This window comes from Lithobates pipiens, unplaced genomic scaffold (assembly GCF_037356315.1).
Source record: "Lithobates pipiens isolate NorthernLeopardFrog02 unplaced genomic scaffold, aLitPip1_a1.2 Scaffold_10, whole genome shotgun sequence".
Classification (NCBI taxonomy): domain Eukaryota; kingdom Metazoa; phylum Chordata; class Amphibia; order Anura; family Ranidae; genus Lithobates; species Lithobates pipiens.
This window is the reverse complement of record NW_027507686.1, coordinates 143,501,930-143,522,111: the sequence shown is the minus strand read 5'-3', so window position 1 is coordinate 143,522,111 and position 20,182 is coordinate 143,501,930. Positions and strand designations below refer to the sequence as shown.

General features: G+C 46.3%; 1 protein-coding gene across 1 annotated transcript in view; it reads right to left on the bottom strand.

Annotated features, from left to right (window-relative positions):
* ADCY7 (adenylate cyclase 7) overlaps positions 1 to 20,182 on the bottom strand; it is a 228,605-nt gene that overhangs the window by 111,270 nt on the left and 97,153 nt on the right. The window contains exon 4 of the mRNA XM_077458399.1: positions 19,487 to 19,636. Coding sequence (XP_077314525.1) covers positions 19,487 to 19,636 — 150 coding nt within the window. The remainder of the gene's footprint in view (positions 1 to 19,486; positions 19,637 to 20,182) is intronic.

Below are 20,182 nucleotides of genomic sequence, written 5' to 3'. Positions count from 1 at the left end.
GTGTCGGGTATGGGAATTACAATGGGTAATGCTTATTTGACAGTATGCATTACTGAAAAATAGTTGTAGGAGTGAAAAGTTGAAAGGAAGAAGAGATGAGAAACAGAAGAATGAAAAAGAACGAAAAAAGGAATTAAGAAAGTGTAGAGGAAGCAAACATGCTTTTGACAATGCGGAATAAACGGTTTGATAAGCAATAACTTTTTTGGATTCCAAACCATTTAGGTAAACATGTTTCATGTTACTGATAGGCAGATAATTGATTTGTTTTAAACATGCATTCAAGTTAGGTTGAATTGATGGGTTGACTTAAGCTTCCTGTGCACATCTAACTAACTTTATGTTAGCAATTTTATCATTTAGATGTATGACGATGTCTGAATGTGGTTTTATAGTAAATTGCAAACCTAAGACCTAACTTGAAAATGTTTTCAAAATAAATTATTTCAGATTTGGACTCCACCCCATTTTGCTACAACATAAAAAAAAAACGTAAACATAATTCAAATACATGAAAAAAGGTATGGTAGCATAAATGTGTCCTGACCCATGCGTGGGAGTCTTTATCAGTTGCTGGAGAACTAGAAGAACTGGGTCACCAGCAACTGATAAAGACTCCCACGCATGGGTCAGAACACACCCTAGACCTAATTTTCAAACAGAACATTGACGTCAACATACTCGACAACATAACATTGCCATGGACGGATCACCACGCCATCAAATTCAAAATAGCTACCAACATCACCAACGAAAAACGGAATCCTGTAACAACAACGCACTGGGCCAGATCACATAAAAAACTGTATTCCGAATCCTTCAAATCCACTCTGTCCAACAAGATAACTACAATAACCTTAAACCACTCTACAGAGGAAACACTCAACTCCCTGAACAGGGCATTGCTGCAATCAGCAGACTCGGTAGCACCAAAACGCAGGGCTCTCATCAGGAAGAAAAACTCTGGATGGTTTAATAGCTCCCTCGCCGTACTAAAGCAAGAACGCAGAAGAGCAGAAAGAACATGGAGAAGAAATACCACCGAGGAAAACCACTTTAACTACAAAGGTCTCACAGAGAATTATCGGAAAGCAATCTTCAAAGCCAAAAAGGACCACTTCTCATATACAATCTCAACGGCAGCAAACCAACCACGGGAACTGTTTAAACTGGTTAATCAATGAATCTGTTGTTCCTAGAACCCCCAGAAAGTGAATCCCAGGATTCCTGTGACAAACTGTCGGATTTTTTCATCGATAAAGTCAAAACCATCAGGGAAACAATTTGTCAGAAGAAAACATCCAACCTCAGCCAGCAAATACATAAAGAGGATGTCTGCACCAACATACCGCAACCGCCAAAATTTTCACTATCCCCAATTACCGTAGACACTGCAAAAACATCATTAATAAACTGCGTGACAGTACCTCACCTATTGACATCATCCCCACAAAACTACTGAAAGAATGCTCCGACATCGTGGCTCCAACCATAACCCACCTCATAAACAGATCATTCCACGAAGGGATTGTTCCCAGCATCCTCAAACAAGGCATCGTCAAACCTCTACTCAAGAAACTAAACCTGGACCCTCAGGATCCAAACAACCGTAGGCCAATTACAAGCCTCAACACCATTTCTAAGATCATGGAGAAAGCTGTAGTACATCAGCTACAACTTCACCTGGATACTCACAAACTCCTGGACCCGCTTCAATCAGGCTTCCGCCCAGGTCATGGAACAGAAACAGCTCTCCTCAAGATTTGGGATGATGCCCTCGAAGCAGCAGATGACGGAGAGCCATGTCTCCTCGTACTGCTAGACCTAAGTGCAGCGTTTGATACAGTAGATCACAATACTCTACTCGTCTGCCTCACAGAAGTAGCCGGAGTCCAAGACATAGATCTCCAATGGTTCGCGTCCTTCCTAGGAAATCGGTCACAGACAGTGAAACTAGGAAAATTCCTCTCCGAAACTCAGGCAGTCACCTGCGGAGTCCCTCAAGGCTCTCCTTTGTCACCCGTTCTCTTCAACATTTACATTCGCCCACTCCTTCAAATCATCAGATGCTCAGATTTCTGCTTCCACTCTTACGCTGACGACACGCAACTTTATTTCCGGATCAATGGAAAAAAAGATCACCAACAACAACTTGAAAACTGCCTCAAATCAATAGAGGACTGGATGACCACTAACTCCCTCCAGCTGAACAAATCAAAGACAGAGCTTCTTATCTTACACCCAAATCATAAGCCCGCAACCAAAACCTCCTGGTCTCCACCAACCGTCTTTGGGCAGACTATCTCCCCAAAGACCAAAGCGAAGAGTCTCGTGGTTATTTTAGACGCACAAATGTCAATGGATGCGCAAATAGGAGCAGTAGTCAGTGGATATCACCACCTGCTACGCATGCTTCGCAGACTCATCCCTTTTATCCAAAAGAATGATAAAGCAGTGGTAGTTGGAACAATCATTAATTCACGACTGGACTACGCAAACTCGCTTTACATAGGATTACCACAATATCAACTTGCGCGATTACAACTGATCCAAAACACGGCGGCAAGGCTGATAACAGGAAAAAAACCCTGGGAATCCATCTCTCCTTCGCTGAGGAGCTTACATTGGCTAACCGTAAAAAATCGGAGTACGTTCAAGACCCTTTGCCTCACCCACAAATGCGTGCATAGAGAAGCTCCGCAATACCTAATGGAGAAAATAAATCATTACACACCAAACCGCAGTCTTCGATCAGCCAACAAAAACCTCCTCCTCGTGCCCAAAGCCTGGTATAAATCCAAGGGGGATCGGAGATTCGCTGTCCAAGGGCCTCGGCTATGGAATGCTCTACCAATCAACATCCGCCTGGAAGAAAATCACCTGGCTTTTAGGAAAAAACTCAAGACCTTCCTCTTTTAGCAGATGAGCAAAGCTCGCCACAGCGCCTAGAGGCGATTCAGTTCGCATTGTGCGCTATACAAGTATTTCATTCATTCATTCAATCAAATAGGACAAAAATGTATTATGCCGCGTACACACGATCAAACTTCCTTTTTCTAGTCCCGTCATACGTATTGTACGTCACCGCGTTCTAAACGATCAGAATTTGGTGTGACCGTTTGTAGGCAAGACAGCTTGAGCGGAATTCCGTCGGGAAAATTATCAGAGCTTTATCCGATGGAATTGCGCTCAAGCTGTCTTGCCAACACATGGTTACACCAAATTACGGTCGGTTAGAATGCTGTGACGTACAATACATACGCCGGGACTAGAAAAAGGAAGTTCAATAGCCAGTAGTCAATAGCTTCCGCCTCGTAGTTGAATCTGAGCATGTGTGATTTTTTGCCATCAATTTTTGGCTGGCGGAAATTCGGACAGCTAAATTCCGATGGAGCATACACACGGTCACATTTTCTGATGAAAAGCTCTCATCGGCCTTTTTCTGGCTGGAATTCTGATTGTGTGTATGCGGCATTAGGCTGGGTTCCAGTGTTGACAACCTACCAGATTGAAATTTACTGACACCCAAAATTTCCTGGCACAGCCAAGTTTTTACTGGCATTGCCAAAAGTTACAAAATTACAGTTTTAAGTGCAAATTTTAGTATTTAGGCTACAAACAAGTACAATATATAATCATTAATGTTATTTAAGGTAGATATTAGGGCAAAAAAACATATTTCTTATTTTATTTTCAATATAGTAAGTAAGTAGCTCAGGGACAGGAGGGCAAGAAATTAGGATAGGAAGGTACACAAACATGAAGTTGGTCCCTTCAGTCCACTCCAGTCTAAACAGCACTGACAGTCCCTATCCCCACCTGCCCTGCTCCTGTCCTGCAGACCCACACACGAGGCTCTGGCCGCTCTGCTTGGCTCCCTTGCACCATGACATCACACGACACGCTAAGACACCGCCTCCACCAGAGCTGCCGAACACACTGTAGCAGAGATCGGATGGTCTCGGCCGGCTCTGGACCGAGCTGAACATCACAACCATATTTTTTACTGGCAACTTTTTCCTTTCAATAGCAGGAGAAAATTGCCTGTTTTTTACTGGCTACCAGTAAAATTACTGATGGTTGGCAACACTGCTGGGTTCACACCTATGCAAATTGGATGCAGATTTACCTGCATCCAATTTTCATAGCAGGAGAATGTGACCAGCTCTCTATGGACTGTGCACTGCACAGAAATGCTGTGTGTCTTTAGCTCCGATTCAAGGCCATTACCAATGTAAAGGTTTACATGTTTCACTCTAGGATGCCTAATTTCCCTATATATATATATATATATATATATATATATATATATATAAAACCTGCACATAAACACACACCCCTTTACATAGACCAGTAAACCAATCTTATGCCATGCCCTCCTCCACAATTTAGAGTTAATGCTTCTCCCCCCCATTTGTAAATTGGTCTTCATGTCTCTTCTTTCTCCCTTCTTCACAATTAATGATAAGCATGGGTCTAGTCCAAACTTGAGTTCCAATCAAACCCAGAAGCAAGCTGTCACTCCCACAAAATCAGTGCCCATCCAGCCAAGGCATTCCCCAGAGCCACACATAACAAAGGTATGGGGATGCTTGTGACATCATTGACCTAATATGGCCACGTGGCCATATTTGGTAGATAACAAGCTTAGATAAGGCATTCGATTGTAAGTAACTATGTGGATGTCAGCTAGTAGTGATGGCCGAACGGTTCGCCCGGCGGTCGTTTCGCGGCGAATTTCCGACTTTCGCCGTCCGCGGGTTCGAACGCCTTTTTCCGTCGTTCGCCCCGGCGGACTTACGTGTTTAATGTATACAAGAACTTTAACCTTTCGTGACACGTTTATCATGTGTTACAGGACAACCAATTGAGACATGACAGCTCATGGACACTTGGACATTCCCCCTAACCTATAAATACACCCGATCCGGTGGCCATTTTACATTCTTTCTTCTGTCACTGTAGGGAAAGGATCCTGTGTGGAGTAGGGACAGAGAAAACGCTAGCTATTTGGTACACAAAAGTTCTTTTCAGGACTGGTATAGGTGTTAGGTCAGCAGCCTGAGTTTCTTTTGTCAGTTTAGATAAAGGGACAGAGCGCTGTATGCTGCTATTTTAGGGACAGCTCAGCCAGATTAGTCTTTCTTCATCATCATCATCATCATCATCATTAGCTGTTACTATCAGGTCCACAAAAGAGCTGTTCCAGCTAATCGTTCCAGCCTACTCTTTTTTGCCAATTTGTATAGGGACAGGCAGGAAGCAGTGTGTCAGGCAGTGAGGATAATTTTAAAGACTTGCTGTTACTATTAGTTCCACAAAGGTTCTTTTCAGGACTGGTATCAGTGGTACGGTAATAGGCTTGTACACGTATAATATTCTTTCTTCCAAATATAGAAAGAATATTATACTTGACTGCTGCCCTTCTGCTGCAGTCTGCTAATCATTCACAACTCACTTGTTCCACAAAGCTCTTTATCAGGACTGGTAACTTGGTCTGTCTAGGGTGCTACGGTACATAGGCTTGGGTGCGGTACAGTCTGCTGTTCTGTAAGGACCGCTATCGGTCCACAATACATAGGGTTGCCGTGCACTACTGCTGACCGCTGCCCTATACTGCAGCAGTCCTTCATTGGTATAGGGACTGACGTACAGTCTGCTAATCACTAACACACAACCTGCTTGGTCCACAAAAGTTCTTATAAGGACTGGTAACTTGGTATAGGGTGCTACGGTACATAGGCCTGAGTGCGTTACAGTCTGCTGTTCTGTAAGGACCGCTATCGGTCCACAATACATAGGGTTGCCGTGCACTACTGCTGACCGCTGCCCTATACTGCAGCAGTCCTTCAGCGGTATAGGGACTGACGCACAGTCTGCTAAACACTAACACACAACCTGCTTGGTCCACAAAAGTTTTTATAAGGACTGGTAACTTGGTATAGGGTGCTACGGTACATAGGCCTGAGTGCAGTACAGTCTGCTGTTCTGTAAGGACCGCTATCGGTCCACAATACATAGGGTTGCCGTGCACTACTGCTGACCGCTGCCCTATACTGCAGCAGTCCTTCATTGGTATAGGGACTGACGTACAGTCTGCTAATCACTAACACACAACCTGCTTGGTCCACAAAAGTTCTTATAAGGACTGGTAACTTGGTATAGGGTGCTACGGTACATAGGCCTGAGTGCGTTACAGTCTGCTGTTCTGTAAGGACCGCTATCGGTCCACAATACATAGGGTTGACGTGCACCACTGCTGACCGCTGCCCTATACTGCAGCAGTCCTTCAGCGGTATAGGGACTGACGTACAGTCTGCTAAACACTAATACACAACCTGCTTGGTCCACAAAAGTTCTTATAAGGACTGGTAACTTGGTATAGGGTGCTACGGTACATAGGCTTGAGTGCGGTACAGTCTGCTGTTCTGTAAGGACCGCTATCGGTCCACAATAGATAGGGTTGACGTGCACCACTGCTGACCGCTGCCCTATACTGCAGCAGTCCTTCAGCGGTATAGGGACTGACGCACAGTCTGCTAAACACTAACACACAACCTGCTTGGTCCACAAAAGTTTTTATAAGGACTGGTAACTTGGTATAGGGTGCTACGGTACATAGGCCTGAGTGCGTTACAGTCTGCTGTTCTGTAAGGACCGCTATCGGTCCACAATACATAGGGTTGCCGTGCACTACTGCTGACCGCTGCCCTATACTGCAGCAGTCCTTCATTGGTATAGGGACTGACGTACAGTCTGCTAATCACTAACACACAACCTGCTTGGTCCACAAAAGTTCTTATAAGGACTGGTAACTTGGTATAGGGTGCTACGGTACATAGGCCTGAGTGCGTTACAGTCTGCTGTTCTGTAAGGACCGCTATCGGTCCACAATACATAGGGTTGACGTGCACCACTGCTGACCGCTGCCCTATACTGCAGCAGTCCTTCAGCGGTATAGGGACTGACGTACAGTCTGCTAAACACTAATACACAACCTGCTTGGTCCACAAAAGTTCTTATAAGGACTGGTAACTTGGTATAGGGTGCTACGGTACATAGGCTTGAGTGCGGTACAGTCTGCTGTTCTGTAAGGACCGCTATCGGTCCACAATACATAGGGTTGCCGTGCACTACTGCTGACCGCTGCCCTATACTGCAGCAGTCCTTCATTGGTATAGGGACTGACGTACAGTCTGCTAATCACTAACACACAACCTGCTTGGTCCACAAAAGTTCTTATAAGGACTGGTAACTTGGTATAGGGTGCTACGGTACATAGGCCTGAGTGCGTTACAGTCTGCTGTTCTGTAAGGACCGCTATCGGTCCACAATACATAGGGTTGCCGTGCACTACTGCTGACCGCTGCCCTATACTGCAGCAGTCCTTCATTGGTATAGGGACTGACGTACAGTCTGCTAATCACTAACACACAACCTGCTTGGTCCACAAAAGTTCTTATAAGGACTGGTAACTTGGTATAGGGTGCTACGGTACATAGGCCTGAGTGCGTTACAGTCTGCTGTTCTGTAAGGACCGCTATCGGTCCACAATACATAGGGTTGACGTGCACCACTGCTGACCGCTGCCCTATACTGCAGCAGTCCTTCAGCGGTATAGGGACTGACGTACAGTCTGCTAAACACTAATACACAACCTGCTTGGTCCACAAAAGTTCTTATAAGGACTGGTAACTTGGTATAGGGTGCTACGGTACATAGGCTTGAGTGCGGTACAGTCTGCTGTTCTGTAAGGACCGCTATCGGTCCACAATACATAGGGTTGCCGTGCACTACTGCTGACCGCTGCCCTATACTGCAGCAGTCCTTCATTGGTATAGGGACTGACGTACAGTCTGCTAATCACTAACACACAACCTGCTTGTTCCACAAAAGTTCTTATAAGGACTGGTAACTTGGTATAGGGTGCTACGGTACATAGGCTTGAGTGCGGTACAGTCTGCTGTTCTGTAAGGACCGCTATCGGTCCACAATAGATAGGGTTGACGTGCACCACTGCTGACCGCTGCCCTATACTGCAGCAGTCCTTCAGCGGTATAGGGACTGACGTACAGTCTGCTAAACACTAATACACAACCTGCTTGGTCCACAAAAGTTCTTATAAGGACTGGTAACTTGGTATAGGGTGCTACGGTACATAGGCTTGAGTGCGGTACAGTCTGCTGTTCTGTAAGGACCGCTATCGGTCCACAATAGATAGGGTTGACGTGCACCACTGCTGACCGCTGCCCTATACTGCAGCAGTCCTTCAGCGGTATAGGGACTGACGTACAGTCTGCTAAACACTAATACACAACCTGCTTGGTCCACAAAAGTTCTTATAAGGACTGGTAACTTGGTATAGGGTGCTACGGTACATAGGCTTGAGTGCGGTACAGTCTGCTGTTCTGTAAGGACCGCTATAGGTCCACAATAGATAGGGTTGACGTGCACCACTGCTGACCGCTCACCTATACTGCAGCAGTCCTTCAGCGGTATAGGGACTAAGAGTTTTGTCACAGGGTCATTTAAAAAATGACATGCAGAGGAAGAGGCAGGCCCTTCCGCAGGGGTGGTAGGGGTAGGGCAGGAGCAACAGGCTTGAGCCAAAGTGGGAAGTTGCAGAAGGTGCGTTCAATTACTTTAAAGGATGCACCAGACTTGGTTGAGTGGCTCGCTCAGCCTTACTCTTCTGCACCCTCCTCATCCTCTCGATCTGCACCCTCTTCTTCACTCTCTGCTATGTGCACCCCCAAAGACACTACCACCAACAACACGACCACCACCACCACCACCACATACCTTCCGCTTGAGTCACTGGAATTATTTTCCGATCCATATCAAGAGGACATTTCTGATGCGCAGCCACTCTTGGTATTGGATCAGGAAGAGGAGGTAGCAACAAGCGCTACTCAGCAGTCTGACGCCAGTACCCAGATCAGCCCAAGGAGGAGGTTGGTCCCCGGTGTTGCTGCCTACTCTACTTATAGCGGTGGGGAAGGTGACGTTGATGATGACGTGTCTAGTGATGTCACGTGGGTGCCCACAAGAGAGGAAGAGGAGGGGAGTTCAGAGGGAGATATGGACCAGCAGATAGGGAGGAGAAGCAGCAATGACTTACATTGCACAGCAGGGACAAAGCAGACTGCAAATGTATCAGGAGCGAGTCATCGACCATGTACGGTCACATCTGGCGCTCCCAGGACACCGGCACATGGCTCCGCAGTGTGGGCTTTTTTTAACGTGTCCGCTGCTGACAATAGCGTTGCCATCTGCAATCTTTGCAGTCAACGCGTTAGTCGCGGTAAGCCCAATACTCACCTAGGGACGACCGCCTTAAGAAGGCACATGAGCAGCCATCACCGAGCCCAGTGGGAGCAACGGAACACACAAAGCCACACTGCAGGCTCTCACCGTCCAGCCTCGTCTTCTACTTCTCCTTCTCCTCTCTCCTCACAATTGTCCTCCACTCCACCTTCCATCACGCCAAGCTCACATTTTTCTGCAAAAAGGCAGGCTTCCGTGGGCCTAATGTTTGAGCGTAAAAAAATGATGACGCCGGATAACCCTCTTGCCCAACGGTTGGCGGCTGGCTTGTCAGAACTCATAGCCCGCCAACTACTGCCATATAAACTGGTGGACTCGGAGGCCTTTCGCAAATTTGTGGCCATTGGAACACCACAATGGAAGGTCCCAGGAAGGAAGTATTTCTCAGAGAAGGGCATCCCAGAGCTATATGGCCATGTTCAGCGGCAAGTGAATGTATCTCTGGCACACAGTGTCGGTGCCAAGATACATCTGACCACAGACACGTGGTCTAGCAAACACGGGCAGGGAAGGTATATCAGTTTTACTGCCCACTGGGTGAACCTTCTGACGGCCGTCAAGCATGTAACCCGTGGCACCCGTGTAGATTTGGTTTTACCGCCACGGATTGCATGCAGGCCTGACTCTTCTTCTCCTCCTCCTACTCCATCCTCCTCCCTCTCCTCCTCAGCTGCCTCCTCCTTTTCCGCTGCTAGCGTCTCTTCCACTGCACCGCCCAAGCTCCCCAGAACCTATTCCACATGCCAGGTGAGACGTTGCCATGCCGTGCTGCGTCTGTTGTGCCTGGAAGCAAAGAGCCACACTGGCCCGGCACTCCTTTCAGCTTTGCGTTCACAGGCAGATGAGTGGCTAACACCGCTCAATTTGACAGTTGGTAAAGTGGTGTGTGACAACGGTGCCAATCTGCTTAGCGCATTGAAACAGGGCAAAATCACGCACGTGCCGTGCATGGCACACGTCTTAAACTTGGTCGTGCAGCGATTCCTTGTCAAATACCCTGGGGTCCAGGACATCTTGCGGCAGGCAAGGAAAATCTCGGCCCATTTCAGAAGATCTTACACGGCCATGGCTCGCCTTGCTGACATTCAGCGGCGACACCATCTGCCGGTCAGACGTCTTATTTGCGATTGCCCGACGCGATGGAACTCAACCTTCTATATGCTTGATAGGCTGCTCCAGCAGAAACGTGCAGTTAACGTCTACCTGTATGAACTCTGCGAAAGAAACGGTTCTGGGGAGCTGGGTTTTTTTTCACCGCGCCAGTGGCTGCTCATGCGCGACACATGCAGACTTCTGCGGCCATTTGAGGAGATCACCAAACTGGTCAGTCGCAGCCATGGCGCCATCAGTGACATGGTACCTTATGCCTTCTTTCTGGAGCGTGCATTGCGTCGTGTCATTGATCAGGCTGTGGAGGAGCAGGAGCGGGAAGATGAGGAAGTCGCAATGCTGGATGAATTCCCAGGGGGGGCTACTCTATCTGAGACAAGTCAACAACAGGAGTCTGATGAGGAGTCAGAGGAGGATGGTGCCGGGGCGGATGAGCAGGAGCAAGAAGAGCATGCTTTAAACCTTTCTGGGATCCCTGTTGTGCGAGGATGGGGAGAGGAGAATGAAGAGGACGACATTATCCTGGATGATGAGCAGGAGCCAGGCCACCACACCGCTTCCACTTTAGTGCAAATGGGGGCCTTCATGCTCCAGTGTTTTAATAGGGACCCCCGTATAAAAAGCATGAGGGTCAAGGACCAGTACTGGGTGGCAACGTACTTAGACCCCCGGTACAAACACAAAATGGCGGAAATGTTACCGCCGTCGCAGAGGGCTGTCAGAATGCAGCACTTCCAGGCCTTGCTTCGAGAAATGCTGCATTCTGCTTTTGCGTGCGCTGGCAGAGGAGCAATTCCCACTCCCAGAGAAGGATTTGCGGGTACCAATCCAACAGCGCCTGCAAGAAGAGGCCGGTTTGAAGATGTGTTGGTGACTTCGGATATGAGGTCATTCTTTCAGCCGACCCATCGACAGGTGTCATCCGGATCCAGCATCAGGGAACGCCTAGACCGTCAGGTGTCCGACTACATTGGGTTAACGGCCGATGTGGACGCTCTGAGGAGTGATGAACCCCTAGACTACTGGGTGGGCAGGCTTGACCTCTGGCCAGAGCTTGCCCAATTTGCAATCGAACTGTTGGCTTGCCCCTCATCCAGTGTCCTGTCCGAAAGGACGTTCAGCGCAGCAGGGGGGATTGTGACCGATAAGCGTACTCGCCTAGCTCACCACAGTGTTAACTACCTCACATTTCTAAAAATGAATGAGGCATGGATCTCGGAGGAATTCAACACATGTGATCAGTAGACCATGTATATGTCTATAAACAATTTTTGGAATCAAGCACACAGACCTTCTTAATTCATTTGGCTCACTTCCCTGACCCAAAAAAGCACACCGTACTATATGCCCCTACCCTCCTCTTTGAAGAGGTTGAGCGGTGTCATATTTCTACTGGGGCTGCTTATTATGAGGGGTTCCCACCATCCCTGTGCTGTGCTGACTTCCTCCTGGGTGTTCTTATTATGAGGGGCTCCCACCATCCCTGTGCTGTGCTGACTTCCTCCTGGGGGTTCTTATTATGAGGGGATCACACCATCCCTGTGCTGTGCTGACTTCCTCCTGGGGCTGCTTACGGTGCTGCTGTCAGCGCTGTATGTCACGGAGCTGCTGTCAGCGCTGTATGTCACGGAGCTGCTGTCAGCGCTGTATGTCACGGAGCTGCTGTCAGCGCTGTATGTCACGGAGCTGCTGTCAGCGCTGTATGTCACGGAGCTGCTGTCAGCGCTGTATGTCACGGAGCTGCTGTCAGCGCTGTATGTCACGGAGCTGCTGTCAGCGCTGTATGTCACGGAGCTGCTGTCAGCGCTGTATGTCACGGAGCTGCTGTCAGCGCTGTATGTCACGGAGCTGCTGTCAGCGCTGTATGTCACGGAGCTGCTGTCAGCGCTGTATGTCACGGAGCTGCTGTCAGCGCTGTATGTCACGGTGCTGCTGTCAGCGCTGTATGTCACGGAGCTGCTGTCAGCGCTGTATGTCACGGAGCTGCTGTCAGTGCTGTATGTCACGGAGCTGCTGTCAGCGCTGTATGTCACGGAGCTGCTGTCAGCGCTGTATGTCACGGAGCTGCTGTCAGCGCTGTATGTCACGGTGCTGCTGTCAGCGCTGTATGTCACGGAGCTGCTGTCAGCGCTGTATGTCACGGAGCTGCTGTCAGCGCTGTATGTCACGGAGCTGCTGTCAGCGCTGTATGTCACGGAGCTGCTGTCAGCGCTGTATGTCACGGAGCTGCTGTCAGCGCTGTATGTCACGGTGCTGCTGTCAGCGCTGTATGTCACGGAGCTGCTGTCAGCGCTGTATGTCACGGAGCTGCTGTCAGTGCTGTATGTCACGGAGCTGCTGTCAGCGCTGTATGTCACGGAGCTGCTGTCAGCGCTGTATGTCACGGAGCTGCTGTCAGCGCTGTATGTCACGGTGCTGCTGTCAGCGCTGTATGTCACGGAGCTGCTGTCAGCGCTGTATGTCACGGAGCTGCTGTCAGCGCTGTATGTCACGGAGCTGCTGTCAGCGCTGTATGTCACGGAGCTGCTGTCAGCGCTGTATGTCACGGAGCTGCTGTCAGCGCTGTATGTCACGGTGCTGATGTCAGTGCTCTGTATTACGGTGCTGCTGTCAGTGCTCTGTATCTCCTGCACCCTCTTGTTTGCCTACCCTGGTCCCTGACCTTCCCTCTCCTCCATTGCCTTCATTAGCTCCATAGTCCTGAATTGTCAGAACAATTTCCCAAATAAAAAAAAAATGCTTGTAGTTATCGATCCCAAATTCACCTCATACATGTATTATGCTATTGTCCAGGTGGTGGGACTACGTGCTACCCCCTAATAATTACCCCGTGGCCGCAAATTCGACCTAAAGGTTTGCGAAATTCGCCTCCCATTGAAGTCAATGGAGCCCGCGGCGAACGGTCGTTTTCGCGAACGTTTGTGTCCGTTCGCGTTTCGCGTTCGCGAAACGTCCCGTCGGAAGTTCGTCCATCACTATCAGCTAGTATTAATGTTTGTTTGCAGCCTTAGGCTCGTATTCACATGGTCTACAGCAGTGATGGCGAACCTTGGCACCCCAGATGTTTTGGAACTACATTTCCCATGATGCTCGACTACACTGCAGAGTGCATGAGCATCATGGGAAATGTAGTTCCAAAACATCTGGGGTGCCAAGGTTCGCCATCACTGGTCTACAGCTTGTACAAGAACAATGAGGTTGATTTACTAAAACTGGAGAGTGCAAAATCTGGTGCAGCTCTGCATAGAAACCAATCAGCTTCCAAGTTTTTTTTGTCAAATCTTAATTGAACAAGCTGAAGTTAGAAGCTGATACCATGCACTGCTGCACTAGATTTTGCCCTCTCTCAGTATGTAGAAGAAAATTTTGCTTAAAGCAGAGTTCCACCCAAAAGTGGAACTTCCATTCGTTGTACTCCTCTCCCCCTTCGGTGTCCATTTGGCACCTTTTGGGGGGGGGGGACAGGGTACCTATCTAATACAGGTATCCTGTTCCCACTTCCAGGAGCATCAGCTGTAAGTTGTTGACGTCATCGCCAGGGCTCCCTTCTCCTTCCCAGGCCACCGGGCCAGTAGGAGAAAGGAGTGGAGCATTGCACATGTGCAGTAGGGTTCCCGGCATGGAGCCGTAAGGCTTCACTGCTGGGATCCCTTAAGCCCCATACACACTATCAGATTATCTGCTGATTTTTTCCTTCAGGTTTACCAAAACCATGTAGTAGAAGGGCCTGCCTGATTGCATACACATTGAAACTCCTAAGGTTTGACCTCATATTATATGGTTTTGGTAAATCGGAAGGAAAAACTCAGCAGAAAAACTGATAGTGTGTATGGGGCTTAACTCGCAATGGAGGTGGCATGCACCCGACAGCTGATGGAAACATTGTCAACATTGCTGGACCCCAAGACAGGGTTATTAAAAGTCAGCAGCTGTATTAAGGACCTCTGCTTTAAGTTCAAGCCTTAAGCAAGCTTTAAGTGCTATATGTCACTTTAACCGCTTGCCAACCAGGCACTGTCATGTAGGTTGGCACGTTTCCATGAGCAAGCTATACGTTGGCTCCTTAAAGCAGCATAGCAGGCGTGCACATGCGCCCGCTGCACTGTGGGGGTGCCGATACTTGTGGCCATGAGCGATAGAAGGCACGAGAGACAGAACAGGGACATCTGTGAGGAAAGACAGATCATGAGTTCCTAACAGCTAGGAAATACAATCTGTCACCTCCGATAGTCAGTCCCCTCCCCCTACAGTTAGAACACACAGTGAGGGAACACAGTTAACCCCTTGATCTCCCCCTAGCGTTAACCCCTTCCCTGCCAGTGACATTTATACAGTAATCAGTGCACTTTTATAGCATTGATCGCTGTATATTTGTCAATTGTCCCAAAAATGTGTCAAAAGTGTCCGATGTGTCCGCCATAATGTTGCAGTCACGATAAAAATCGCAGATCGCTGCCATTAATAGTAAAAAAAATAATAATAATAAAAATGCCAAAAATCTATCCCATATTTTGTAGACTCTATAACTTTTGCGCAAAATAATCAATATATGCTTATTGCAATTTTTATTACCAACAATATGTAGAAGAATACATATTGGCCTAAACTGGGAAAAAAATTAGCTTTTTTAAAAAAAAAATTGGGGATATTTATTATAGCAAAAAGTACAAAATATTTTTTTTTTCAAAATTGTTATTTGTTTAATAACAAAATGTTATACTTACCTACTCTGTGCAATAGTTTTGCATAGAGCAGCCCCAATGCTCCTCTTTTGGGGCCCCCCACCAGCGATCCTGGCTTCTCCCCTCTTCTGAGTGACCCCACAGCAACCTGCTTGCTATGGGGACACTCATACAGTCTTGCTCCTGAGCCACTCTCTGTGAGTCCATTGACATACACAGCATGACTAGGCCCTACCATGCGCTCTCTCCTCAGCACCTGTGATTGACAGCAGCAGAAGCCAATGGTTTTCATTGCTGTCTCTGTCCGGTGAGGAGAGAACCAAGAGAGCTACTCTTGGCTCTACTGCACAACACTGGTTTGAGATCAGGCTCACATAAGAAAAAGGTGGGGCTGGGGGGAGCTGCAGAGAGAAAGTTTTTTATCTTAATGTAAAGAATGAATTAAGGTAAAATACCTTTTACTTTTAGAACCACTTTAAAGTATATCTAAACCCAAAACCAAACATTTAATATATTTGATCATCCTATATGTTTAACCCCTTCCCAGTCAGTGTCAATAGAACAGTGACAGTGCATATTTTTAGTACTGATCACTGTGTCACTGGTTCCCACAAAGTGTAAAAGTGTCAGAATCAGACTGCAATATAGCAGTCCCACTATAAGTCACGGATTGCCACCATTACTAATATAAAAATAAATAAAGTAAAAATAACAGTGTGTAGACTATAACTTTTTCGCAAACCAATCAATATATGCTTATGGGTTTTTTTTTTATAAAAATATGTAGCAGAATACATATTGGCCTAAATTTATGAAAAAAATTGATTCTTTAAAATTCTTTGTAGGATATGTTTTATAGCAGAAAGTAAAAAATATTGTTGTTTTTTTTTCTTTTCTAAATTGTCTGCCTTTTTTGTTTATAGCACAAAAAATTAAAAACACAGTGCTGATCAAATAGCACCAAAAGAAATCTCTCATGGGTCAAATGGTTAACAAGACTTTACAGCATTGCATAATATAAATATATATATATATATATATACATACATACATACATACATACATACACACACACACACACACACACATTATATATATATATATATATATATATATATATATATATATATATATATATATATATATATATATATTTATATTTAACCCCTGTTAAAATGTCAGGTTTCTGTGATGTAAAAAAATGATGCAAATATAAGGAGGTGGAGGGAAGTAAAATTGAAAAACTAAAATAATATGGTTGTATAAGTGTGCACACCCTCAAATTAATACTTTGTTGAAGCACCTCATGATTTTATTACAGCACTCCGTCTTTTTGGGCATGAGTCTATCAGCATGGCACATCTTGACTTGCCAATATTTGCTTTTCTTTGCAAAAACACTCCAAATCTGTCAGATTGCGAGGGCATCTCCTTTGCACAGCCCTCTTCAGATCGCCCCAATGATCTTCAATTGGATTCAGGTCTGGGCTCTGACTGGGTCATTCCAAAGCTTTAATCTTCTTCCATTGAAGCCATTACTTTGTTGATTTGGATGCATGCTAAAGTTCCTTGGTTTTGTGCCAATATTGGCTGATATTTTTAACTGTTCATTATTTCCTCTACCTTGACTAGGACTCCCTGTTCCTGAAAAAACAGCCCCACCATGCTTCACGGTGGGTATGGTGTTCTTTTGGTGTTATGCAGTGTTGTTTTTGTGCCGAACATATCTTTTAGAATTATGTTTAAAAAGTTCAACCTTGGTTTCATCAGACCATAACACTTTTTCCCACATGATTTTTGGGAGACTTCAGGTGTGTTTTTGCTAAATTTAGCCGGGCTTGGATGTTTTTCTTCATAAGAAAATCTTGCCTCTACACCCCATAGCCCAGACATATGAAGAATATGGAAGATTGTTGTCACATGTACCACACAGCCAGTACTTTCCAGTTATTGCTGCAGCTCCTTTAACCACTTGCTTACTGGGCACTTAAATGCCCCTCCTGCCCAGACCAATTTTCAGCTTTCAGCGCTGATTCACTTTGAATGACAATTGCGCGGTCATACAAGACTGTACCCAAATGAAATTTTTGTAATTTTTTCCCACAAATAGAGCTTTTTTTTGGTGGTATTTAATTACAGCTGGGAGTTTTATTTTTTGCTAAACAAACAAAAAAAGATGCAAAAAAAAAAAATCATGTTTAATAGTTTGTTATAAAATTTTGCAAACAGGTCATTTTTCTCCTTCATTGAAATGCGCTGATGAGGCCGCACTGGTGGGCACTGATAGGCTGCACTGGTGGGCACTGATAGGCATGGTTAAGGTGGCACCGATAGGCCCGGTTAAGGTGGCACCGATAGGCATAGATAAGGCGGTACTGATAGGCACAGATAAGGCAGCACTGATGGGCACAGATAAGGCTGCAAAGATGGGCACAGATAAGATGGCACGGATGGGCATGGATAGATGGGACTGATGGGCACTGATAGGTGGCTCTGATAGGTGGCTCTGAACGGTGGCACTGCTGGGCACTGCCGTTGGAACTGATGGGCACTGGTAGATGACACTGATGGGCACGGATATGTGGCATATGAGGTGCAGCACTGTTGTTGAGGCAGATTGTGGGCACTGATAGGTGGCACTGTGGGCACTGATAGGTGGCACTGATAGGTGGCTCTGATCGGTGGCACTGCTGGGCACTGATAGATGACACTGATGGGCACGGATATGTGGCATATGAGGTGCAGCACTGTTGTTGAGGCAGATTGTGGGCACTGATAGGTGGCACTGATAGGTGTCACTATGGGCACTGATGGGTGGCACTATGGGCACTGATGGGTGGCACTATGGGCACTAATGGGTGGCACTGATGGGTGGCACTTTTACTATAATTAAGTGGCACTGGCAGGGGGCAGGTGGGCACTGATGACTTGGCCCCAGCTCGCTGTGATCGGGACTGAAGTCCCTCTCACAGCCGCCGGTGATCGGGACTGAAGTCCCTCTCACGGCCGCCGGTGATTGGCTGTTTTATTTTTCTCCTCACGTTGTCAGTGCGAGGAGGAAAAATAGCCGATTACCGGCTCTGTTGTGATCACATGATCAGCTGTCATTGGCTGACAGATGATCACGTGGTAAGGGGTCGGGATCGATCCCTTGCTCCGATCTGTGATCAGGCGAGTCTCATAGACTCGTTGATCACAGAGCGCGTCTCGTGCACGGGCGCTCGTGCACGGGAAGACGTCAATAGACGTAGTCCCAGCAAAGCAGGTCCGTCATTCGGCTAAAGCGCGGATCTCAAGCGGTTAATGTTATTGTAGGCCACTTGGCAGCCTCCCTGATCAGTTTTCTTCAAATTTTTTCATCAATTTTGAAGGGACGTGCAGTTCTTGGTAATGTCACTGTTGTGCCATATTTTCTCCACTTGATGATGACTGTCTTTACTGTGTTCCATGGTATATCTAATACCTTGGAAATTCTTTATACCCTTCTCTTAACTGATACATTTTAACAATGAGATCCCTCCTCTGATGCTTTGGAAGCTCTCTGCAGACCATGGCTTTTGCTGAAGGATGCGACTAAGAAAATGTCAGGAAAGACCTACTAGAACAGCTGAACTTTATCTGGGGTTAATCACTTTAGGCACTTTAAATGATGGCAGATGTGTACTGACTTGAGTTTGAATGTGATTGCCTATTTCTGAACATGGCTAAATCCCCAGTTATAAGAGGTTGTGCACACTTATGCAAACACATTATTTAAATGTATTATTTTTACTTCCCTCTCTAAAAGATTTCAGTTTGTTTTGCTGTTGAGTTGTACAGTTTATAGGTCACATTAAGCCTGGGTATACACTATAGCGATGCAGGAACCAGCGCAATTCCAGTGCTGGTTCCCACTTCTCTCCTGCAGGTAGTTCACACTGCCCTCTGCGAACTGCTGCTGGTGTTAATACAATGTTAATGACACCCCCAGATCGGTTCACAGATTGCAGTGCAAACACTGAACACCCATCCGATTCCAATTCGTGAGAAAAAAAAGTCCCTGCTCCTTTTTTTGTGCAAATCCAAAGAGAGTTCAGCCATACAAATTGTATGGCTGAACTTACATTGCACAGACATCGCATGTGATCAGCGCAGCAATGCGGGTGTGAATCACATGTAATGTCTGTGTTCACTATATTGTGAATCCAGGCTAAAGGTGGAAAAAGCTCTAAAATTATTTATCTTTGTCTCATTTTTTTTACATCACAGAAAACTGACATTTTAACAGGGGTGTGTAGACTTTTTTATCCACTGTAAATATAAATATGGGACATATGCAATCTCACATGTCTGTTCAAAAAATAGAAAAAAGAAAACAAAATATCTTACCTGTTGCCTCTTTTGCATTTCAAGTTTCATCTTTGCTCTAATACGTTTCACAGTATAGCTGTAAAGGTCTCTCGAGGCATCTAGCATGTGGTACTTGTGGAATGCCCCCATCAGATTCCCACATATGAAAATAATGGCATTTGCAATAAGCTGAAAAACACATTGATACAATACACAGAGATAAGTGAACACTCTACAAACATATGACATCTCTTAGTCTGACCATACACCAGTAATTTTTTTTTTTCGTTCAACCAGTGTATTGAACTAAAGAAAATTACTTGATCCCCCATCCACACTTTCGATGGGGATGGGGGAATCCGTCCCGCTGAGCCTTTGTATTCTGACAGCGGGGAGATTTCCTCGCTGTCAGAATATATTCATCAGTACCCCGGCACTAATCAAGAGAAATTTTTCCAGCAGGCTGGTTGTCCACAAGTGGATTGCTAGATCCACTTGTGGACAACCAGCCTGCCTGTACATTGATATAAGTTTCATCTGGTTCCTGCTGAACTGGCTGAATTTCATTCCATTTGTGGTTGGATTTAAGGTACTCACAGACATGCGATGATTATCATGGTCACAATCTTTATTCTATTATGTCAGCACTACAGGTACGGTCTATAGATCCGCACCACAGATACAGTATATAGACCAGCACCACAGATACGGTATAGAGGAGTCAGCATTACAGAT